Genomic DNA, 25,492 nt, shown 5'->3' on the forward strand with positions numbered 1-25,492 from the left:
ATTGTGCCTTTATGGTCACAGAAGACAGCAACCTCATGAAATGGCCCTAGATCTTTCTTGAAATTATAAATACAAGGAATTTTCATCCAGAAAGTTATAGATCTAAGTAAAAACAGCTGGGTAATCAAGCAAATGAGCAGTGTGGGTCTAAAATAAAATATGAGGGTATGGACAAAAAAAAAAAAAAAGAGGGATTTTGTTTCTTTAAGACACCAGGCTTAACTTTACTCTTACTTTATGGTTAAATTTATTGAAATTATTTCTAAGTACAGTATTATCAATTCACACTACTTATAACTACTGTCCTCATTATCTGATATACATCAAAGATAAAGAGGCTATTTCCATTTGCTTAAACAATACAGTAAAACAGCTCAGCAAGCAGAGAATATAAAATCAGAATGTAAAATACGGCAAGTGTGAAAAAAACATTAGGCTTAGTAATCTTTCACTAGAAAAATAGATTTTGCTGTCAAGTTTCAGAGTAAACTTTTAACAACACATTGCACAAGAGAAAAAATTAACTACAGTGAACAAATTTTTTCCTTTAAGGCACTTTTACATAAATTTTAATGTCAATTTGAAAATAATTCAGCAAGTCAGTTGACAGAAATATTACACTAGTAATAAAAAAGAACAGAAATCTTTCTTTGGTTAAATGTAAGGCTGAATACAAAAATAAATCAGATGAAGTTTTTGTATTGAAGAAAATACTTTTGGCTATGAAAGAACAAACAACTACAGAAGTAAACTCAGTCACCAACAGTAAATTTTGACAAATCAAGACTTTCAGTAACAAACTCTAAAGTTCAGAACTTGGGTTATTCGTTCATAAAGAATTATAAATGAATGTTCTGGTATAATGAAGTAACAAGACTAACTGCTTTAAACTACTGGAGAAACACTTGCTAAGCATACAACTTATAATGCTCTTACAAAGACATCTCATTTGGCTTTGTGTTTTCACACATCCAAGTGCTCAGCAATGGCAGATTGCTTTCACTTACTGCACAGAACTTCCTACACAAATACTGAGAGGCACAGCTGAAAAAAGTTTTCTTACAGATTTGCACTTGGTCTTTCTTGTATGTGTATAATTGCAGGTAATCTCAGCTACTGCAGTCTGTCCCTCAGAAGCCCTATTTAGTGCTCCTATGCAGCTCCTTTCCGTGTCCCTACACCATTCTCAACCACTTTCTTCCTCACTATTTTCACTTTCCTATTTTTGGGGAGCTTCATACTAGAACTGAATCATGATGTGGCTAACTGTGGTCAGACGACATGTGCTGGGTAGCTCCACACTTAAGAGACCACTCAAACTCCCCTACTGAATACACCCATCAGTTTAATCTTCCTTGCTCAACAGTCACCACTGAAAAGTTCTGAGGCAGAATTTAAAGGCAGAATATAACCCTCACTTGCTTTGGCTGAAAAAAGAGGCATATGGATGAAGATTTTAGTAGCAACATCAATTATGATGGTGTTTCCCCTCTGTCTGCCAGGACTGCATGTGTCAAATGACCTACAGCTGATCAATTATGCTGACCTACTGCACAGTAATTCTTAGGTCTCCATACTAAAGAAATATTCATACACTTCTATCTGAACCCACAGTTTGAAAACTGCTGTAATATTTGTCCATCTTCAGTAGGAACTTGGTCTTGCAGCTGCTTGGGTCTACTTTGGATCTAAGGACAAGAAGAATTTGCAGTGAAGCAGTTTGAACCACTAGGAAACAGACCTTCAGGATTCTGTTGCAGACTTCAACCTTATCCTCTTAAGAAATGGGTAAGGCTTTTGTTGTTATGAAAAGCTGTAAGATATCTCCTCTTGCAAAAAAAGATGGATTTGATCTTGGAAGGCAAGATCTGCCAAACAAATGTAATAGCTACTCAGTCTATCCACCTAAGTCAATTATTAATGTTTGTTATTAAAAGTAATTCAATGGATCCTTATACTTAGCTCTAACTGCTTTTGAAGGAAATATCTTCAAAATTGTTTTGGCCCTCATTTGGTATCATTTGGCTTGAAGGAAGTAAAAAAAGAAAATCACCGCCTAGAGCTTTGGTTTTTTTTAAGCTGCCAAATTTTTGCTCCATTGAAGGTTATGTCTAAAAAATTCAACAGATCATAAAAAGAATGTTTTTAACATATACCATACACATTTCTCTAAAGATAAATTTCAAGACTTCCAGAGCTCCCTGAGATTTCGGGACCAAAACCAGTAGGGCTTATGCCTTTGAATTTCACCATTAATTATGCCAATTATTTAATATTTCTCAACTAGTATTATTTATTTTCCTCTGTAAGACAGCCCAAGAAAGTTTAAACCTAGGCAAACATACATGGAACGAAACCGCTCACCAAGATGAAAAAAAAATTACCTGCAAACCTAAAAATAAACACCAAACCCCTTGCAGACACGGCAAGCCGAACATGCTAGAGGCAGGTCAAGACAGAACTACTGGTTCAGTAGCCAATTTGACCAAACTTGTATCAGTCCTGATAGATCTATGACATGCTGCTTCTAAAATCCATGCTTAACCCCGGTTCTCCCTGCCTTATTTGCTAATACCAAAAACCCATCTATTCATGTGACTTCCCTATGTTAACCAGGACTTCATACCAGAATTTCAAGATCAGGTAGGAATGTTAAGTGAGGGCAGAAAGATGTTGTTACTATTTTTGATTGAGAGATGGGCTTTTTTCTAGACAGCCTCATTTGAGCCTCATTTTCAATTGCAAAATATCTTAGTGCTGTTTTATTCAGAATCTAATTCTTGGATCTGTAAGATTAATTTTTTTATTGCTGAACTTCCTATAAGAAACAACTTTCTACAAACCTAAAACGTGTCAAACAATATACAGAAGTAAACCTTTTAAAGCAGGAAACATTTACTTGCTGCAACAAAAATGCTTTTATATCAATAACAAATTCATATAAAAACTGTAAATGCATTCTTGTTTTTATAGTGCATAGAAACTCCATGGCAAAATACAATAAACACAGTATCTAAGCAAGGAAAATCTTTACCGGTGTTCATGTCTTACAATCACCTAATGCTTATATACTTCTCACTGTTGTTTATTTCAACTTTAACTTGTAGTTCTTAAAGCTGGAAAATGAAATATGAAAAGCAAAATCACATAGATCAGACTGGATTTTGTCTCCCATCTGTAACAAAACAGTCAGTGCCAGGCTTTTTTTCAAATGTGTGAAACAAAAAAAAGGAAGGTAATTAAATCTATTTTATCTCTTCATTGTGTTCCTTTATGTTCAAAGAAAAATGACCAGTACAAAGAAATGCTATTTAGATGGTTTTTTCCTTTTACTTTGAGAGTCTGCAAATGCTGCCTGTTTTTTCCTTATGTTTTCACTGGGAAATTTTCCTGAAGGCTTTACTTTTCCTCCCTCAAAATTCAAGTTTTACTTATTTTTCTTCTGGATTAACAAGCAAAAGCGACTAAAGCAGCAAACTGTTTTCCTATTAGCTGAATACTTTTCAATTGCTGGATGCATAATGTATTATGGCAACTCACTCTTCTAAAGCAATATCATAAGTCATTAACAGTAGTGGTAAAATTTTTGTGTAAGAGAACTAGTGGTATTCATGTTGCTTTATTCTACTATTCTGAAAATTTTAGCGGCTCAAGACCCTTCCTGTGCTTTGCAAGGAGTTTAAAGAACAACAGTTTGCTGAAAAAAGCAGAAGTACCAACTAGACAGGATGTATAATCAGAACCATATAAGTATATTCATGAAAATTCAGTGTTCTGTATAAACTATAATCACAATAATCTGCAGCCCCAGACAGTGCAAGCATAAGGAATTATTGCAGTTATAGTCTGAAAAGGTACTGTATCCCAGTTACTTCTTTCATCTACTCAAATATCTGATCTGTACAGTATTTAAGAGTGTAGCCTATTACGAAGTACAGTATAGCAGCATTCAGAACGAGGCTAAGAATGAAGACATCTTACTGTTCAGAGCAAATTGCAACTGTTAATGTTTCATTTAAACCACGATAAAGATATCCCTATCACCATTTCTTTGGTAAAAATGGCTGTGTCACATTTACTTCATCAGCTAGTAAAAGGCATTTTCTTTTGTGGAAACACATTTTTAGTCTTACATGTCCAGCTTTATAAAACACACTCTTATATTAACCATTCATTCAGTGAATGCAAGGTTAGTTCCAGTTTAAGACATAAAATCAAACAGATCAGTCATAAACTAACAGAAAATCTAATCACAAAAAACACCTTCTAGTAGTAAAAAGACAAACGTTACAGACAGCAAAAGTCTAAATGCAATACAGCAGATTATCATCTCTAAAAAATGAGCAGTTTCACAGCATCTTTTTTCTCATGAACATAGAGGACTTTACTTAGAAACACAGTGAATGTTTAAAATGCATAGCTGCATACATCTTCTGTAGCTTTGTAACAATTTCCACTTCTGTTGGCTTAAGTCTCCTGTAATAAAAAAGAATAAACACATCACATTATAATAGGAATTCTACTATTTTCTGCTTAGTATTTTCCCATATTTATTTGAAAATAAACTTCATTCTGCTCCTCTCCCCACCCCACCAGTGAGGAGGCTGGGGTGGATAAAAGGAGTTGGGACACAGCCAGAGTAGCTGACTCCAGCTGACCACAGGGATATTCCATCTCATATGGCATCATTTTCAGCATATAAAGCTGGGGGAGGAAGAAGGGCACATTCAGAGTGATGGTATTTGTCCTCCCAATTAACTCAAGTAGCTATTATGCATGGTGGAGCATGATGGAGCCCTGCTTACCCAGAGATAGCTGAACACCTGCCTGCTATTGGGAAATAGTGAATGAATCCTTTGTTCTGCTTGTGTGTGCAGCTTCTGCTTTCCCTATTAAGCTGTCTATATTACACAGCCCACGCAGTCACTCACGTTCACTCATCTGATTCTCTCCCCCATCCCATCAGAGAGCAAAAGTGGCTGCATGAGGCAGAGTTGCCAGCTGGGGCTAAACCTGAACACTTAGGGAACATAAGTCAGAGGAATCAAAAGTGAAATACCATGCAGGAAACCTAGGAGACAATATAATCTTGGAATGTAATTTTCTGGTTTCCTGATTCATTACTCTTTTTACATGAGCTTTACCTGACATTTCTCTTTCTGTTCTTTAAAACAAAGGGTATGGGAACAACCTTTATTCAGGTAGATGGCTTGCGATGAGGATAAACAGTATCAGCACTGATTGTGATTTTGTGAATGCAAAGTCATTCACAACTGTCATCTACAGATGAGAGTTTGAGGTGCCAGATGCAGAGGGGAAATAGAGTGTGTAGGATTGGTCCTCAACTGACAGACCATCCTTTGACAAGCATTTCCAGCTGGCATAAGTAAAAGCAGCCTATAATCAGACTGTAAACAGGGTAGAGAATCAGGAAGTTCATTACATGGCTTTCACAGGGCTACATACCCTCTGCTTCCTTATTCTACCACTAATCCTTTTGAGTCACCATCTATTAAGCTCTTTTTTCCTAGACTGCTCTAACCCTTGTTTCATCTCTCCAGTACTGTCACAAATTCCCTGCTTGCTATCACATTTGGATCCTTCCTCCATAAACTCACTCAACATCCAAAATACAGTCTGAAAGAGCAGGATTTTGAATACAGTAGCAATTCTTATGCATCTCAGCACCTATCCTGGGCATTCACAGGACTGTTTCACGATCACGAGCCAAGCAGTTAAGCTAGTTAACCTAGGTCCCATTTTAAAAACTGGATGGGTTAACAGAACTATTAAATCACAATGACAACAGAATAGAGTTAAAAGGATTTGGACTTGCTTTCTTGCTTGACTGTATGTTGTTTCACCCAAACAATGGTTCAACTACTATATTGCTACCACATAAAAAACAGATTGGGTTGGCACAGTGGACTTCTTTGTCCTAGTATTAGGCTGCTCAACAGAAAAGTAAACTCTGGTCTCTGTTTCAACTCTTACCTTTTCAGGAACTGGATTAAATTCTTCTGTGGCTAGCACTACTGCCTTCACCTGATTTACTAGAAGAAAAAGAGGTTGAATTCCAAAACTCAACTTTAAGTGTAAGATACCACAATTATTCCAGTCCCACAACCCAACCAGAATACATCTCAAATGTGTTAGATTTTCTCTTTTGGCATATGAAGAAAAAAAGAAGAAATTAAGCAACTAAAATAGTGACTCTTGAAGTCCTTCAATCAAGTAGTAAAGACTCAACTCAGTCGCTCCCAAAAATCCCAGAAAACTCTGGGCAAAAGTTAGAACAGTAATAGCACTCCCAAATGACTCCTGCACTATCACTTCATTCAATATAAAGAATTTTTACTCAAAATGAATACTCAAACAATATACAAGCAGTAAATACATAGCTCAATATTCTCAGAACATGGAATGAAACCAACATATGATTACTCCTTCCAGAGTAATTTCACCTAGTATATGGTGTGGATCACAATCTAAGACTTGAGTTAAAAATTCTCTTGCTAAAAAAATTTTGTGAATCACTAGGCTCCCACCTAAATATATAGTTGGATGTGACATTAAAATTATAGCCTCATCAACCAAGTTCAGGTGTATTAGTCATCCCACACATAACAGAAATGTTCCTCTGGAACCATTTTCCCTGGTACACAAATCTATATTCTAAACAGCCAATAGTTGAAGTAACATTCAGTTCTTGAAATCAGAGAAGAACAGAGTTAAATAAATATTCCTCATATGTTTTTGTCTAAGATAGAATTCCACAATAAAGATTAAGCAGAACCGCATCCCACAAGCATAAAAACATTATTTTAGTGCACTAGTCTATATTACAATCCTAGTTTAATACAGTTTCAGAGGGTTTACAAGAAGAAGGGCTGTGCATAAGGACAATCATTCAATTTTCAAACCAAACATGTCCCCAAACACTGAGCCAAGTAATAGCATACTGTATTCCCAGGACATACTGCCACTTTGTACTATAATTGAGTTAGAGCTTTAGATATGTTCAGATAAGGGCAAAAGCACCAAAACATATTTTCAGCTTGTGCCAGCAAAAGGAATGAGAAAGTGAAACAAAGGTCGCTGCAGACAAAAATTCAAGGAGGGAGGGAAAGACAGCTGCTCAGAAGAAAAAAAGGAGATAAACACAGGAGAGAAGCAACTGCAGGGAGAAAATCCAGAATAGACTGAACAGACCTAAAAAGAGGAACTGTTAGGAGACTCTCCTCTTGTTTTATGGTGTAACCAGGCCAGATGAGGCAACTGGGCTTCAGAAGATGGGCAGAAAGTACAGCATGTTTTAGCAAGCAAGCCTATAGGCATGCATCATCCTAAGGATGGGGGAGTCAGCATGGGAGCACAGACCCTCAAGCAGCAGAACAGCAGCCCAAGTGCCTACACCTGCTCCTTTGTTTCCAGCAGTGCAGATGGTCCTGTGCCCAGAGAGCCCAAGTTATCGGTCCCCCTGAGCAGTTGGACTTAACCACCAAAACAGCCAACAAGGGCAGCTCCCAGCACCCCAGCAACTACAAGCTTTCCTAGGGGAGTCAGGGCTTCGACCAAGTGAAAGTGAGAGAAATGTATGTTAGTATGGACAAATATACATTTTAAAAAAATTCTAAGCCTCTTCTGGAAAGTTACCACCCAAAAGTTATTTCCTTACAAGTTAAAGTCATAACGAGGACACATGGTGCTCTCAATAAAAAAAAAAGAAAAAGAGAAATAGTTTAATCTCAAAATCAAGTGCCAGGTAGAAAATAGAGCTCTGCTCTCTTTGGAACTAAGAAGTCTTGAGGAAAATAATAAACTGTACCTCCACATTCATCATCATCCCTTACCAACTAGTCAACAACAAGGTAAAACTCTCTTCATCAATAATACACGAAAGAAAAAATATTTAACTCCAGTATAGAAATTCTTTACTTACAGTTTCTCAGTTTGGTCACATGCCTTTCCACCTTCAGCAGAAGAGATAAAAAAAGGATTAAAATCTCAATTTAATAAACAATAGAAAAATTCTGATTTTGTGTATTGTTTACTCGTTTTTTAATGAAAACAAAACCTTGTTTTTTCATTTTCCTACTTTTCTTAGATTTGTAATTCAAATTATCTTGTTACTCTAGTCAAATGAAATTACCTCCAAATTTTTCAAAAAGCTTCTTTTGATAAAGTTTTATTGATCTGATTTTAATACAAAACATGTTATATACATAGATTTATACATTTCTGTATTATAAAATACTGATACATGCATGTATTCATTAAAACACATATATACAAAGACTTTACATATATACAATTTCTCTTTCATCTTGCACATCTAGTTCTGTTCACCCCTAGTTTGCCTTAGGTTCAGCAACCGGTTTTACTGTATTCTGGTTTAATGCCTTTTTCCTTCTTACTCCATTTCTCTAAACAGATTTCTCCCTTCAAAGCTCTTATGAGTTGCTTCCATTCCTAAGTGTTCCCCAAAAAAGTACAGCCTCTAAATTCCCTTGTATTCCAAGGAAAAAAAATCAGCACTAAATCAAACCCTTTATGGGAAAATGTTGCTTACTGAATGCAGTTTGCATTTGATTCAGGACTCATGGAAGAGATTTAAATATCTAAAATAATGTGGTGTTCTAGAAGAAAGTATTTTATCAGAAAGAAATTATGTAAAATTCACATTAAACTTCCTATATGAAGTGCTGTGGGGGTCATACCTCTGATTGCACTTTCAATGGAAAGCTAGAAATCGTTAAAAAAAACCCAAACAACTTACCTGTACATTTTCCTTTCCTTTTCGAATACAACTCATAAAGGATAATGGTAGTTACCAAAATAATTACTTCAGCCACAATTGCTATGAAGGGTTTGAGAGGTGCCATGAGGGACAGAACTTTAAGTTCCATCTTCCCTTCACTTTCCCCTAATTCGAAAACAGCTTCACACCAATATACACCAGCATCTTCCTTGGTGAGCTTGAGTATCCTCAGACGGGTTACATTGGCAGACAGTCTAGAAATTAGGTACTTGTCTGTCCACAAAGATTCATTAATCATAACCTGAAAATAAAAAGACATTACAAGTCTTATTAATGTAACAAGTGCTTAATCAAATTGTATCACTGACAAATAGTTCTATAAAGAGATGTAAAATGGGTGAGGAACGAGTGGCATTTGTGACACGATTACTCCACCTCCAAGGGAAGGATTTATCTTAGGTGGCCACCCTGGTTCCCTTTAGATTCAAAGGAAATATGAACTTTCAGTGGGTTAGTTGTCTGACCTTTTTTATTTCAGGTCAGCTAAAAAGGTACCTTTGGCGCTATTGACTCTCTGATGACAAAGGTATCCTCAGGTGCCAGGATCTAATGCACAGCTTTCACCACAGCACAAAGCATAAACTTTCATGGGCACTGAAATGTGAACACTGGGAAATATCCTGACAGTCTTACAAGTCAGTGCTACTCTCCAGCAGTATAATGAAAATAAATCTATTTAAATCCTCTCAAGAGCCCTCAGAAAAGGGCTAGAACACAGTGGCTATACTTCCCAGAGAGATCATAGGCCAGGAAACAGATTACTTGTCCCTGAAGGAGAAAAAGAAGGAACATATTCGTGTTCTCCCTCAGTCCTACAAGATCTTACAAGTCTTTGACAGTGTGTCCCACTATAAGATTTTTTTGTATCAAGTGGCAAGATTTGAGGAATATAGCCAGCATAAATACAGCAAAACCAACTCTCTCAAGACTCACCTTATCTGTTTTACTCTTACATGGTCTACAGGAGTATGGCAGGGACTTTTTGGAAAAGAAACAACATACAAACCAGAAAAAAAAAATCCACATCCCAGTAACAATGATTACTTCTAAATATCACATATATTTTTTCCACATACAGAGTTAACTTTAAAGTTAATGGAAATGCAATTTGTAAAGCCTCCAATCAAGAGCCATCATACTTTACGAATTGTCTGTACTTTGCCACACTGTTTTCCTTGGCCAACAGATGGAGACCTTACCGGCTTACTTCCTCTCATCATATACCAGGTCCAAGTCATGGGAGTAGAGTCACTTTTACAAACCATTACAGCTGTATCTTTTTCATAAGTGATTATAGGTTTTTCTCTTGCTTCAATTTTCGGTACTAAGAACAAGAAGGAAAAGTTCACCAAGTGAGAGATACAGGTTTGAATTAGTGTTACAAAAAGAATATACTCGGGTATGTATTTACAGTAGTCTATTCACTTCTCTTTCACTTAAACACAGATGATTCTATCATTCATGACATGATATAAATGAGGAGTCATTGCATGCTGATATTTCATACATAGAATTTGTAAAGAAGACTATCAGAACCCTTTTCTCAGTTGCTGTACAATCTTAAAAGTTCCCATTAATACCAAACACTAAGTGATAATCAGACTGTGATTTCTACCCTTGCCCATTTCCTCTTTCCCTTCCTTGATATCTGTAAGCTATATGCTTCAGTTTTAGTACACTAGAAATAAACAGAATTTTCCTGCGGTTTCACTCAATCTGCAGAAACTGATAGAAGTCTATTCCAGCCACAGTGCGACTACATAATGGTATCTGGCAAGCTGTGCATGCAGAGAACTTTTCCAAAATTAAGACAAAACTGCAAATTGTAGATCTGTAGTTCCAAATATTTACTGAGCTGAAGCAATGACTTTTGGATGCACAACAATAAATAGGATTTTTGGTCTTATCTTGCTAAGGACAGAATACAGCCAACAAGAAACAAGACATCAGTTTAACTTCAGAGCTACTTGCCCAAGCCACTTTAACTGCAGGTATCCCACAAGCTTTCAAAAGCCCAGAAAGGCTGTTGAATGTATTGAGGCTATCCAACAGATACTGTTAGAGTTTAGCAATTACATCACGCTAGAGTATGTATTTCCCCTTCCCCCTCCTTTCCCTCCCTATTAGGATGTTCACCAACATGTTTTCCTCAGATCCAATTATTTTAAATTTTTCTTAAAGTTTCACTGCTCTACTTTGTACGTACAGATCCAGTACATACTTAAAATTATACTGATTACACTAAACAGGCCAAGTACTTGCTTGCAGCAAATATGATGAACTTGATACAAACTAAGATTGTTCTTGTTCCCCCCCTTCTTGACTAGCCAAGTACAAACTACTTTTCCCAAAAAAGTTGACTTCTCATGTGTATTCAAACTTCAGAGCTTCCAATCCAGAAACATAAAACCAATTTGTTGATAAGAACAACTGCTTTCAGCCTCATTTGCTGCACCATACATCAATCCAGCCTCATTACTAATGAAGTCTTCTCACTCCATGTGCATGTATTATCATTCAACACTACCCTTAGAAGTACTGGTGGAGTATGTTCACTGCTGTGAGTAAAAGGGATGACCTCACTAATAACTGCTGCCACCTCTGAAATTTAGAGAAGACAAAAGGAGGTTGGGGTAAACAAAAAAAGGAACAAGAGGAAACAAACAAAAACCACATATACTACCCAGCACAACAAGCTTATGTGATAGTCAAAAAGATTCAGCCATGCTGATCAGTGGCAAAGCACAGCTATAGGTATTACCAGCAATACATGTGAACACATTAGCCACGATTAAGGATATGAATATCCACCATGAGTTCTGGGATCTGGCTCTGTAACAGCTGTTAATTTCTGAATGTGCAGAAAGAAATAATCTACTCTGTCCCAGGCATTTTTCCAAGCAGATCATACCAGATTTGGTGACAAAACACTTCTGCTGCACTGACAAAAATCAACTGTTGAAGAGACAGACAGCTGTTAGTTAGCACCAGCATTTACACCAGTGAGATTTCCATACTATTTTAAAGACCAGAGCTATTTCATAGTGCATGTTCCTCAACAGCTGCTTAAGGATCCCCAAACAAAGGGCAAACACAAATTAATCTATTCTACCCTTTTATAAGGTTGCAACACTTCTCAACACTAAAATACCCATGAATGTTCTCTGTGTTTAATAATTTCAACTTCCTTTAAATATCTCATTGTCTGCAGACATGAGTAAAAACCTAACGCCACAAAACCTGCAGAGTTACACCAGGCCAGGAAGCAGGGGGAAAGGAGAGGAGAGGTAACACATCCAATCATGCCAAACTGCCTAGTGGAAGAGCTATAGCACTTAGTTACAGCAGTGATGACTTTAGCCACTGAGCTTATACCAACACATTACTCATCTTTCAGTTTCAGAACTGTTCTTCCTGCATTATTGACTGGAAGATTGAAGGACTTCTCTTTCCCATTTCCTTCACTCTTGCACAATCATAGAAAGTGTCAAGCCAGTACTTTTTATGGCATCAGAAGTGGTGGCATTCAACCATTGTGAAGCAATTCTCCCATCTTCTTATAATAAATCAACCAGTCTTATGCACTGTTCTGGAAAAGACAACTTCCCTATTGAGCCATTGCTGCCCTTACTGAACTAAATATTGTATACTTTAAAAAAAAAAAGGTCTCCTTGGACTTTTTTCAATTGAAACAGACATAGTTAGCTACTCAACTACTCAACCACACCTTACCCACATACTGACAGGAAAAATACATAATCATTTTCAGACATTAAAAGGCTTGAATAAACTACAATTTTGTCTTCATTCAGTATTGCAAGCTAGTCTCCACTGGCGGAAGGTCTGAAAGCAGGTGTCAACACTAAAGATTTGAACACACATGAGGTTTGCTCAAGTCATATTACCAGATATCCCACTGAACAAAGGCAGCTTGCAGCACTAAGAATCAGTAAGCCCTGCTAGTTATTTCATCTGAGGTTAGGATATTGATTGATGAGCTGGGGTTTCTCAGAGCCTGTACTCAGGGAAAAATCTCTCAGGTACGAGCCTGTATATCCCTCACAAATTAACTGCTTCCCTTGCTCTTTCCAAAATTTGGGTAGTGGGAATAGAGAAGGGAATAACTCTCTCGTGAGAGTTATTCACCATAACAGCAGCGTGTACTAGTTTCATTTCCACATATCTTCCATTCACCTACTACTGTCAGGGATAACATTATTGGAGAAGAGAACACAAACAGAAGAAAGGGCACACATACTGCCCAATGAAGCACCTAATTGTTCGTGTGAGTGCTATTCTTAGAGAGAATAAAACATGCACTAAAACAGTAATTTAGTGTTTAAGAAATACAACTGAAATTTTAAAAAAAATCTGCCTCTATTCTACCAATCTTTGCTTCATATTTAACACCAAATCTCAGACCAAATTTTCAAGTTACTGGCTCTGCTTTTGGAAGAATTTATCTGAGACACCATCCTTTATTCCCATCCCCCAGAAAGTGAAGAGTATTCATTCAGGCTCTATGGATGGAGAGGGAAAGGGTGATCAGTTACTCATTAAGGGAAAAAAAACCAGACCTCTATGTTCTTTTGGTTGTTAGAAAATTTTTTTAAAAAGGTTTTTAGCTTTTGTCTTCCTTCCATGCTACAGAAGTGACTTTGAAAGTAATTCTCACTTAGCTTGACATTATTAGTCATTACTTATCAAATTAAGTTCCAATTTCCATACTATCTAGAAGCCATATTAATACAAGTTTGTAGTGGTCAGGTGAAACAAAAATTTAAAAATCAATACAAATTAATTAAATACAATTACCATGTAAATTAAACGTAGCACTGATTTCTTCGTCGCCTTTCAGAATACAGCTGTAACTTCCCATCTTACTGCTATCCACTACCACCAATCTTAAAAAAGAAAAAGAAACACCCATTTGCTTTTTGCATGTATTTTCTTTTGTCTTACAACTATGAGTGACTGCTAATTGACATTCTAAAGAAAACAGTAAGGATTAGTAGCAGAGAATATACATCACTGAAGCACTCGGATTCAGGTTTAGTGCAGTGCAGAAACAGCACGACATTTTTAAGAAAACAGAAGACCACAAGAACATAAATATTATTTTCACTCTTCATGGTCATAGAAGGCCAAAACATCTTTAAGCAGTATGATCTATATGTTACCAAATCAGAAACAAGTTCACCATGTCAACTATCTAGCATATCCTATGTAGGACTTTAGGAAGAACAAACCATGGAAGTAATCTACTCTGAAACCAGTCAGTTCAACACAAAAAAGGAGCTCTGAAGAGCTTCCAGCATCTTCTCCACTGGCAAACTATAGGTTTCACTGGCAATTTGAACAAGGCCTGCATGGCTGTGCTTGTGTATATGTATATCAGATAAGTGACAATCACACTGTCATATTTTCTATCACAGAAATTTTATAAAAGTATTATTGCTGTTAAGAAACCTAAGCTATACAGAAATGAACTGGAGACCACCTGGTTAAAAATGTGTAAATGATCTAATTTTAAAGAACAACAGCAAATTGTATTAATTGTAGAAAGGTTTCTATAACATTTGAGTTTCTGTAGAGGTTTGAAAGAGTTAAGAAAACCTTCAAACCATCTTTAGTGTAAAGCTGATTTCTTCTCTGTTTTGCTAATTATGAAGGAAAAGAAACTAGCCACTGATGCTTTCCAGACTTCTGCAAAGCAGCAAGGAGGTGGAAAAGCCAAATGTCAAAAGAGAAACTGCTAAAATACCTCAATCTCAGACTGATATTACTACTTTACTTACTGAACAGAACTACTCAACCTCAAAGAACTGTGTCCTTATTTATGTTCTTTTCTTGCATTATGTTCTTTTTCTTGTTTTTTTTTTTTTCCCCAGCACTAGAGGAAGAACTACCTGCACCCCTTCTCCTTTTCTGTAGCTTCAATATGATGATTAATCTTTGCATTTGGCTCTTTTCCAATATATACATGACTAGTACTGGGCAGTGTATATACACGTGATAACATTTTAGAGCCCGCAAGTCACACTGTCAAGAATGCTACTTACTTGATGCTCCAGCTGTTCTCAGTTTTACTGGTGTGACTGATTGTTTCATTCCCCCTTTTCCAAGTCATTTGAGGACTTTTAAAATGAAAATTCGGATCTAATTTGCATGAAAGTTCAACTGTACTTGCATTGGCCAAACTGATATTTGTTTCCAGCAAAGTACCAGGAGGACCTAGAAGAAGTTTAAAAATTTTTTACTGAAAAAACAGATTTCTTCATGCTTGGGGAAGAAGAGATTGGAAGATTGTGTTTGCATATGCAGGATTACATACTCATACTTTACAGGGTAAAAAAAAAAAACCCGCAATGTACCTCAGTAATGTTCTTAAGCCCTGTTACGATACACAAGCATTACAAAAATAACACACTCCATTTTGTAGGTAAAATTCCTAGTTTACCTACCAAGGGGTCTATTATAGAAACACAGATACTCATTTCACTGAAAGCAAGGTAGATTCATGCGTTTACATTATTTAATCCAAACAAAAAATATTAAGTACATAGTAAGTATATAGAAAGTGATATTAATGTCAAGAAGAGTAAGCTATAAATATCTATAACTCTCTGGATTTTAGACAGTTGCAGATTTTTATGCTATTGAGATCACAGCCATATCCTAATTCTAGGGAAGCTGTTGATAAAGTCCACATCCCTAACATTGCTGGATCACAGTTGGATCCGGTCTTTCACACTACATATACTCCAGCTGAAATCAAATCATCTTCAAACCAATCTATGGCTGCCTTTGCCTTCCTGACAAGTCAGTAGAATTACAATGTGAAAATATTCCAATACAGTAAAAAAGCATGATAGGTTTTTGCTTCTAACAAGGTTTACACATATCCAAAAAGTAGGCTTTAGACAGCAAGTATCTTCTGACCCATAGAAACAGCCTTCTATAAGAAAACATGTTAAACATTGTACCTGTTAGCAATGACATTTTATTCCATAATTGGCCTTTTCTTTCATGTCTTCTAGATACAACTGTGGTTAGTCCATCTGAATTGTTCATGAAAATTTATTCCAAGCATCACCCCAATCCTAGACAAGCCCTACAGTACTTGATAGTCTAAAAGAGTGCAGTTGTATTTCACAGCTTGCATTCTTTCCAAGAGAAAAGGAAGCTTTAAAATACAGCTCACTGTCTTAGTAACGCAAGTCATACCTAGTCAACAGCAAGGCCTGGTTGAAGTAGAAGCACCAGATACTTCCCAGTACAGAATATAAGTGAACTTGAGTGGGTCTGGCAGAGAAATTTACAACCTGAAGGACAGCATGTCCAGAACTTCAAGTCCCAGTCAAAATATTTCAGATCTGCTGAACTGGAAATAAACTTAGAAATGCAACACCTCAGCCTTTCATAGCACAGCAAAGTCAGTTATTGAAACATTTATTAGAGTGATTACACAATAAATGAGTCAAGCATAACTCTGCTTGTTGAGGTTGTTTATGATGAAATTTTACAAATGGAACTGGTTTCACAGCAGAAAAAGTCTTACAGTCAGATTACACTGGCTAAAATAGAATCTGTACCTTTTGAGATTATTTTAAAGTTAAAGCCACCCTTTAAATGAATAGAACAAGGAAATGCTATGATATTGAAGATTAACCACTAGCAAGACTGACATCTGGGGCAACCCTGTACCAAGAGTGCACGTACCATAACAGGAAACAGCCACTACCTTAAGTTTCCTGCCAGAAGAAAATACAGCATAAATGCTGCACAATTATATCCTTAAAATATCATGTCAGTACTTTGCAAACCTTTGAGAGATTCCAGTTTTCCCAGCTGCCCAAAAAATTAATTAGAAAATATTATTTGGCAACTGGAAACTTCACATCTTCTTTAGGAATGGGTTTAATATTACCTTTTCCCCATGCTTTAACTCCTGCAACGCTGCTAAGCTAACACCTGTACCCTAGCTTACATGGTCTCTCCAAGTGGATTCACTAGTGCAAAAGAACTGTTACTTCAATTGATTTGGAGGAAGAGATAGGTATGAATTGTTTTTACTTGCAGTTTTAATAATGAATGTAATTCTCTACTGCAAAACAGCTGTTAGAACACAATAGTCAATGGTAGCATAAACTTATTTTTATTTTTTTACTGAGCTCATCACATGCTCACTCTGAGCATCTTCACTCCTTCTACAGTTCTTATGAAAGGTTATCTGTAAGCACAGGCATTGGATATAAAATAACGGAAGACAAAAAATAACACACTCACCAGGTAGGAGTATCTCAAACTGCAGAAAAGAGCCATCAGACTGGTGCTCCTTGCTTGGCTTCTTGAGATTTTGTGTGGTAAGATCTGGACCTAACAAGGTTTGGGGCAAAGCAAATTAATATATTATTCTACATAAGTAATCACACAGCAGTATGTCGATAAGGTAGTGCAACCATTACTTATAGCAATCTTGGGGGGGGGAAATAATAACCTTGCCAAATGCTGACTACTACAGAGATCCTATTATATACCTTGTGTGTTAACAGTCAGAATCTTAAAGCAGCAGTGTTGTGGGGTTGCTCTTATAGCAATTATGCTATGCTAGAAGATGGTTTCCAGCTTTTATTTAATGCTCTAATTGTGAATATCAATACTCTAGAAACGTCATCACTGTTCCACAGCCTGATTCAAGAAGTCACTTATATATTCCTAGAACCATACAGGACTACATCCATGTTCAAACAGTTCCTGAAAAAGCAGTAAGCTATAGAAAAATAAAGAAACAGAGGGACAAAACACTGCCATTCCCAAAGCCACTACAATTTTATCATACAGCCAGAAAGTCTAGGCAAGAACATCACTAGAATATGTGATCCACTAGAACATAGAGATCCTCACTGCTCCACAAAACTTCTATTGTCCTGTCCAGGAAATGCACTTCCACACAAGAAGAATATCAATATCAACCATCATGTGCCAGATTAAAAACTACTCCTTTTGTGAGGAAAACCTACACTCAAAAGGTTTACTATGTTCTTCAAAATCCCTTTTCAGAAAGACTATGGATCACATACTCTGCAGAGAGTATGTGATCCTTTATAAAGCCCTACAAAGCTTAGCTTGATACAGCAACTGTAAGCACAAACAGTCTGTTCCCATCACTTGTTCACACACTCAGTGCATTTCAAGAACAGAAAAAAGCAAATTAATAAACTACAGCTCTAAGAGTTGTAGACCAACTACAATAATCTTCTTTTAATTTAGTGATGACACAAAGGAAACAGATCCCCACACCTACCCCTACTAGACACACTAAATGTTTTAAGCCACATCTTACATGCTGGAAAATAATTTCTCAGATATTTCATAATGCATTGCAGAAATACATGAATAGTAATTACTGCCTAATCATACAGCATTGTAAGAGAAAATTATTCTAGATTTTGTAGAAGGAAAGGGGCTTCATAATCTCTCCTGTCCATGGATAGAAAAGATGTCTACTCATAACTGAGAAAATAAGAGGAATTGGACTGCAGCTTAGTCTTCTTGCTGAGAGAAGCACTGGGTGGCAGAGTTGATCACTGTGCAGTAGAAATAGTACCTCTGAAAGCCTAGATCTCAGCGTAATTACTCCTTCTCCTTTCCTGAATAAAATAATGAACCTTCACGTAAAGTTCTTAAACATGTGCCTCTCAGCTCAACACTGAAGGCAGTTCCTGCTAGTAGTTTGCATCTAAAGGCCTAAACAGAGGTACCACATGCCTTTCAAGTTGTTGGCCAGTTTCAGAAGGCATCATGTCAGCTCATAGCACAAGGAACGCTCTACAATAGGCAATCAACCTTTTGCCTGGCTTGTTCCACCTGTGTTTTCATACCTTCCATCAAGGTTCAACCAGTTTAAGCAAAAATAAAGCTATAAAATACTAAGGTGGTTGGTATGGACAAACAGGGCATGTTGTTGAGAGCAGACTGTTTGTTGTGAACTTCAACTGGCAGCCCAAAATGACTTTTTAAGCAAAGGAAAGCTGTCCCTAGCACTAGTCACTAAGTCCTCTTGCTCTAGACAAGAACACAAGCAAACCTTGGTCTCTGCCCAATGGAGAAACAAACTAGTAAAGTGTTTACCCACGAATTAACATGTAAAGGCTAAAAGAGTTCTGGCAAACCTTAGCCTGTCTGTGTGCACAAACACTCTGACAATATGCCAAGGCTGTCATGGATTACCTGAGTTTCTGTCAGTCTACTACATGCATCACCTGGTTTGTTATTACAATCCCTCATGATGACATATTCAGAAGGCACCACTGCCAGTTCATATAGTAGCTGTTACCCATCCACAAAAAACCAGACAACCTTTAAAATGTCTTGCACTCCAATAGGATTTTCATACTGACCTTTCATCCTCAATTCACATATCAAATAAAAATAGCCAGGTGAGGTCATATTATATGAAATACTTCTGTATCTTAGCTCCTATGTCTATTTGTGTTTATGTATGTAGAAAGTTACTGAATCTATTAGCTATTGCACTCGTAGATCTCACAAAGCTAAAAAGCTCTGAAGATGAACAGCAGATAAATAGCATTATCTCCAACAAAAAAAACCTGCAAAGGGAGCAACTTGTCATAACTTGATTGAGTTCATGTACAAATATCACTTGCTATTTTTGATTTGCACTAATCAACATGAGTTTTGGTACACTGCTGAAATCCTCCTTCTCTGATCTTTACGGAGAAATAAGAGGCAGAATCAACAATCATTTGTTTCTTCTCCTGCCTGGAACTTATTCTCTGCTCCCTGTCAAAACCACAGTTAAGGCCCAGCAAATAAAAGCAGAAGGAACAATAGATGTTTTTGACACAGCTGTAATTAATAAAATAGATGGATGAAGGCAGCAGGCACAGTGATGCAAGGGCATTATTGCACCTTTCCCTAATACAAGACCATAAGGAGTCCTCACATGAAAAATTATCAGATCTAAGTGGTAGAACACTCCTGCAATGGTACTACTTCAGGCATTGTCCAACCTCCAGGGTCATTGCCTGCTTTAATGGCATATATGCATAAGGGCAACAGGTCACACAGCTAGCAGCTGGATAGCTTTTTCCAGTACTACAGATGCTTATAACACTTAATCTCTTAAAGCAATGGCTTTAAAAGGCCTACATGGTATATCTACTCTTGTTTCTTCTGAAAAGTGACAATTTTTTATTTTAAAAGACTTGAGTATGAAACATGGTACAAAATAAATAAGTATCACTAAGAAAAAGTACTATAAGTTTAGGTGTACTGAAATAAAACAATTACCAGATGATTCATTAAGTCCAAGTTGCATCTTAGTCAAGGAGTTGGCCTGAGACTGACTGGCATCTTGTGTTGTCATAACTGGATCTAAAAAAAAGTTTAAAGAAATTTAATTCGAGTTAGAAGCTAGTTCATGGGAAGGATTCAACCAGAAGCTTTTCACCTCAGCATTCCTTTTCAATTTCTTCCCAAGTTCTGAGCATATACATAGAAAAATGCACAAGGACTGTTTTTCAGTAGTTCTTTAGCTCACTTTAGTAAGAAAATATTGAAGAACAGAGGCAGTATCAATTTGATCTCTAATTTCTGTATACAGCTCTTTTACTGTAGTTAGTCTACAGTCAAGCAAAGCCATTCTTCAGAATATTACAGTAGACTTTATAAACTGTACTCCTGAATTTTTCCTGGGCTTAGACAACCACTGACTCTAGCTGACTACTTTTAACACGGATTAGCAGAATTGCTAATAGAATAAGGACTTCATTACAACCTTAAAAGTCTAGCGTGATCCAATGAAGAAACCTTATTTCCTCCTATTAGCACCTTGGTAAGCAAAACAAAAGACACCAGTGTCAAACACAAACTTCAACATATAATACTAATGATGATTTCCATTTTCCTTAACACCACTACAAATCTGATCCTCCATCTATAACAGGTTTCTTTCCAACAGCCAGGTAAGACTTTAGGATTTTGCTTTATGCTCTTGACTGGAGAAAGAACAGCAGGGGAAGAAGATGACTTCCTTACTTTAAGTCTTTGTTTCACACTTCTACTAAGAATTCAAGGTGTGTAGATGTTTTAGAAGAACGGAAATGTTTGATCCTTCCTTTCTGTTTCCACATTTGGGTGGCAGAGCTAGTTAGCACAAAATGAACACTATCTTCACATGCTAAGGTATTGCAGGACATATTCTACCACCACAGCACTCAGAGTAAGGGATTCTGCCTGTAGGCACAGAGGGCAAAAAGAGCACGTTTTAGAGTTGCAGTTAAAGTCTTGGGGGCATGGGGGTGATAAGCTCTTTTAGGTATCCAAGACAGCAACAAACACACATAGATGAAAAGTGAAAACCTACATCATACTCTTAAGTTCATTCAAACTTTTGAGAACTGCATGCTTTCAGCAAAGGTGAAGTCAGCACTCTGCCATTTCCTACAAATGAATGACACTACTAATGCTCCTACCCCATTTCAGCACTACAGGGACAGACAACCCACAGACGCTCCCACTGGCACTTTCAGCACACAGTTACTCAAGACTACATCAGTCATGCCTGGCTTGCACCATCTGCTCTCTCAGTCTGCACATCATACTTCAACCAGTTTGGATCAAGAGTAAAACAAAGTAATCAAAGGATATGATCTAAAAAATTAACCGTTACGGGTTCTCAACATCAGTTTGTTTAATTTGCATAGTTTTTCATAGTTGTCCACTGGTCTCACAGCTAACTCTTCCCTACCAGTCCCTCCCCTAAGAAAATAATTTAAGAAATCTGCTCTGAACATCTGCTGGCTTATGACCCAGCCAGTAAGTCTTACTCTCCGCTTTACAGAGGTGCTGAGAGCAGGAAGGGCTATTATTTTTCTGATATTCATAGTTAAGTTGGAAGAAAGCTCCACGGATTTTTATACCTGAAGCATCTTGAGGCATTCCAAGTATGTCGTGGATCACCTGCACAGTAATTAAAATCCCCAAAGATTATAAATTTAGAAGGTGCAAATGCCAAGACGTACACCAGCTCTATTATGTCTCTGCAATGAAGGCAGATCATCTGCAACATGGTCTGCATATTAACATTATTCTCATCTTGGCTTTCCTCCTTGATTCATGTACTAAGTGCAACCAGCCAAGTAGTGCTATTTCTTGTCACCACTGCTCTCACGTCTTCAGTCTTATCTGTCCATATGTCAAACTACACAGAACAGAGACAACATTCTCCTCTCATATACACCTGCTGAATAGCATCAGAGATCAAGGTTAGGCACCATTGCAAGATTAGTGTCATCCAGCCAGGCAATGATGTAAGCAAGTCAAGTAACTTCTCAAACTATTGAGTCATAGCTGCATGCCTTAGCTTTTAACTGACTTGCATTAGATTTAATCGATAGTGTGGTAGCTTGCAGAGCTCTTGTTCCAAGAGTATGATGTCATTAATTTATTTTTCCACCTTATGTCTGCTCCATACTGCAGCCAATATTCGGGGGATAAACTGTGGATGTACCATGCTCATCATCATCATCAGAGCAATGTCAGACTTAAAAATCTATTTGCTCTCTTTCAGTCAGAAAGGTGCTGAACAAGGAAAGGCTGAAATACGATTTAGTTTAATTTAATATCATTAAGGTTTGTTATCAATCATATACTCTGTGTAAGTACACAAGCACTCAGAAGCACCCCAAACCACTCACCAGAACCTCCTAATACCCCTGAGACACCAGAGAACCAATATGAAGGACTTCCAAATGCCCTGATAAACACCCCTCCCTCAGGGCAAACCAGAAAAATTCAACCTGTAAACAAAGTCTGTAAGAAGTGAGGTTTGTTCTCATTGTCCTTGATTTCTTCAGGAGCAGAAGCCGAGAGATGAGATGTGGTGGGATTGCTTTTCCTAAATCAGTCAACTACATAAGGCAACCACAATGGTAACCAAACAAAGAAGCAAGTTCTGAACAACTGTGCTGTGATGTGTTAAAAATAACCCGTAGCTCAACACAGAATAAAAGCAATGGCTTAAATTTTTCCAAAACAATTATCTAAGTTAAACAACTATACATCTATAAAAACATTTAATGCAAGTCTAAAAAAACCAGCCCTACTCTCTATAGATAAAAGGAACTAAACCTGCTACTTTAGTTCTAATAAAACCAGACCCAATATCCATCACCTTGGGAAGATGGTAGATTTGGAAATTTTGGAAACAAAACCAGGGCTTTGTTGTTTAATTTGTTTGGCTTTTTTTTTTTTTATTTTCATAAGAGCACATCGTTTCACCAAGTTTTATACATAAACTTCGAATTGCTTCAGCTACTATCAGGTTATAGTTTTTTGGCAGCAACAGACATCAGAAAAAACCACCTCATGGCAAGTTAGCCACATGGTGACTTACACGTTCCTATAAATACCAGGCAATTTACAGTCACAAAACTTCTCAATGAAGTAAGCTGTCAGAAAGGCCTTCAAGTTTTGCATGTGTACAGAAGCACACGTACATATTTCACAGACTGTTTGAGACCTACAAAGCAGATTTTCCCCTGCACATATAAATATGTACTTTAAACAAGCCTTAAGAACTGCAAAGTATGTTTCCTTTCACATTATGTGAGACCACTACAAAGTTTATGAAAGCTACCATCACACGGGAAACAGTACTGCTCCTCTCAGTATTAAGGAGGCAAGCACAAACATATAACTATTTATATATCACACACTGAAGATGTAGCTGAACTACCGATGGTTAATTCAAGTCACAGCCATGGTGTTCACACACACATCATGACAGAACTCCCGGCCTTGGCAAGACCTGTTCTAGAAAGCTCATCTTGCACAGCAAACATCAGCTATTTGGTAGTTCCTCCTGATATCATTCCATTCTACTCTGCAGTGGCTCCCAAAGCAGGGAATAACAGCAGAAATCCACTGATTTAAGAAATAAACTCGTATTTCCTGAGAATTGCCTGGCCCCATGCTAAACTGCTGAAAACCACTACAAGAAGAACAGGGCCTGGAAGGCTCAAGCCCCTCATCCTTCATGGATTTTAAATGCCACTTTTAAAACCTCAGCGTTAAATCCCAAGGAGCATTCCTCCCAACCTGCTAGGCATACTGATATTTTAGCACTGTAATCTACCAATTCGTTCTTGTTTGTTTGTTTGTTTGTTTTTCCCCCCAGGATTTAAATGTTTTTCTCAGTAAGGATAGGGCAGCAATAAAACACTATGCCTCAGTCTCCCAGTCCTGCACCTGTGAGCTAGCAAACCCTCCCGTTTCTGACAAGAGACAGTAGAGAGGCTACAGGACCGCACAAAGCAGATGGACCGCCGCCAGCTACCCCCGATGCCGGGGGACAGCGGGGAGGGGATTGATTCCCCGCTGCCCTAAAACAGCCCCGAGCGCTGGGGGAGGCAGGGGCGCCGGGGAGGGTCGGGGCCGCTGAGGAGAAGAAGCGGCTCAGCCATTTCCACAGGCACGGCCGAACAGCAGCCGCCCGGCTGGGCCAGCGTCGCGCTCCCCCGGGAGCCGGGGGGATGCTGCCGGCCAGGGAAGACCTTTGCTCCCGGGCGGTGTCCCGGCCCCCTCGCACCAGCCTGCCCGACACTAAGGGCGGAGGGGACCCGGCCCGCGGCACAAGGGAGCTTTTACCTTTACCTGCGGGGCTCCCGCCCGAGAAACTGATGCAGAGCAGCAACAGCAGCGGCGGCAGCAGCCGCCCCAGGCGCCTCCCGGCGAAGGTGGCAGGCATGGTGCCCCCGCCGCGCTTCCCAGGCTCGGCCGGGCTCGGCCCCGCACCCCTGGGCTGTGCCGGCTCAGGAAGCCTCGAGCGCACCGGAGCGGCTCTGCGGCAGAGCCGGTTGGGGCCGCAGCGACAGGGGGCAAAAACTGAAGCAAAGCGGCCCCAAATCCACCTGTGCAAGAAAAACGACAGGCAAAAGAAACGGCCGGCCAGCACCGGTTACACGGCCGATCCCCTCAGCAGAAGGACCTGCCCCGCGCTGCGCTCGCCGCCCTTTATGTGGCGGAGGAAGGGCGGGGGCGCGCACCGGTGCCTAATTGGAGCGGGGCCCTGCGCCTGAGCCTCCTGGGAGACCCCCCGGGGTCAGCGGGAGGCTTACGGGGCAGGTAGGGCGGCTGGGGCAGGTCTTATTTTTGTCCCCAAGGGCCGCGGCTGCGGGACCACCGTGGGTGGAGCGGTGCTCGGGGGCAGCCGGCGCTGGCACGGCTTGGCCGGAGAAGGTTGCCTGGGGCAGAGCCAGCTTGTCTCTCCCTTTGGCTGGTGATCTTCTGGACAGCCCCGCTTCGAGGGTCAGTGGCTCCAGGGCAGCTGGGTTATACTGTATGGGAGTTGTGGCTTTTTCACATCTGTCTTTCTGAATCCCTCAGCTTGTAGAACAGTGCCCAGGGAGCGGCATTTCTAGCAAAAGCTTCTGAGGTCTTTGATTATGGCTTGGTGGAATTGCTTACTCTCTTTTATTCTGTATTTATATGTAGTTACATGGTAAACCCACTCATGTATATGTGTATACATGCATTTCTGATTGTTCCTTGGTAAATAACTGAATTCTGATTGTGCAATGTGAAATCTGGTAAAGTGGCATTCTCCAAAAGAGAAATTTTGGGATAATTACTGCTTCTTCCTTC

The 25,492-nt window shown here is 38.6% G+C and overlaps 1 protein-coding gene across 2 annotated transcripts; it reads right to left on the reverse strand.

Moving 5' to 3' along the window:
* Positions 1-223: 223 nt before the first annotated feature.
* On the reverse strand, positions 224-24,841 carry EMB (embigin). Of its 2 annotated transcripts, none has more exons than XM_064642907.1 (10): positions 24,497-24,841; positions 20,138-20,221; positions 17,111-17,200; positions 14,884-15,055; positions 13,637-13,725; positions 10,021-10,145; positions 8,780-9,062; positions 7,943-7,973; positions 5,995-6,053; positions 224-4,476 (listed from the first exon to the last, which is right to left on the reverse strand). In XM_064642907.1, exons 1-9 carry the CDS (start codon positions 24,594-24,596, stop codon positions 6,011-6,013), a joined length of 1,017 nt encoding a protein of 338 aa, XP_064498977.1. In that variant the 5' UTR covers positions 24,597-24,841; the 3' UTR covers positions 224-4,476; positions 5,995-6,010. The 2 variants fall into 2 exon arrangements, with proteins under 2 accessions (XP_064498977.1, XP_064498978.1); XM_064642908.1 differs by having other exon boundaries at positions 24,503-24,839.
* Between the last annotated feature and the right edge of the window lie 651 nt (positions 24,842-25,492).

This window comes from Pseudopipra pipra, chromosome Z, assembly GCF_036250125.1.
Source record: "Pseudopipra pipra isolate bDixPip1 chromosome Z, bDixPip1.hap1, whole genome shotgun sequence".
Classification (NCBI taxonomy): Eukaryota; Metazoa; Chordata; class Aves; order Passeriformes; family Pipridae; genus Pseudopipra; species Pseudopipra pipra.

Coding starts and splice junctions, on each gene's coding strand:
- EMB (XM_064642907.1), bottom strand. CDS start 24,596: ATGCCTGCCACCTTCGCCGGGAGGCGCCTGGGGCGGCTGCTGCCGCCG. Junction 17,201..20,137: donor TGGACTTAATGAATCATCTG/GTAATTGTTTTA, acceptor AAACCTTGTTAG/GTCCAGATCTTACCACACAA. Junction 6,054..7,942: donor TGTGACCAAACTGAGAAACT/GTAAGTAAAGAA, acceptor TTTTTCTTCTAG/TAAATCAGGTGAAGGCAGTA.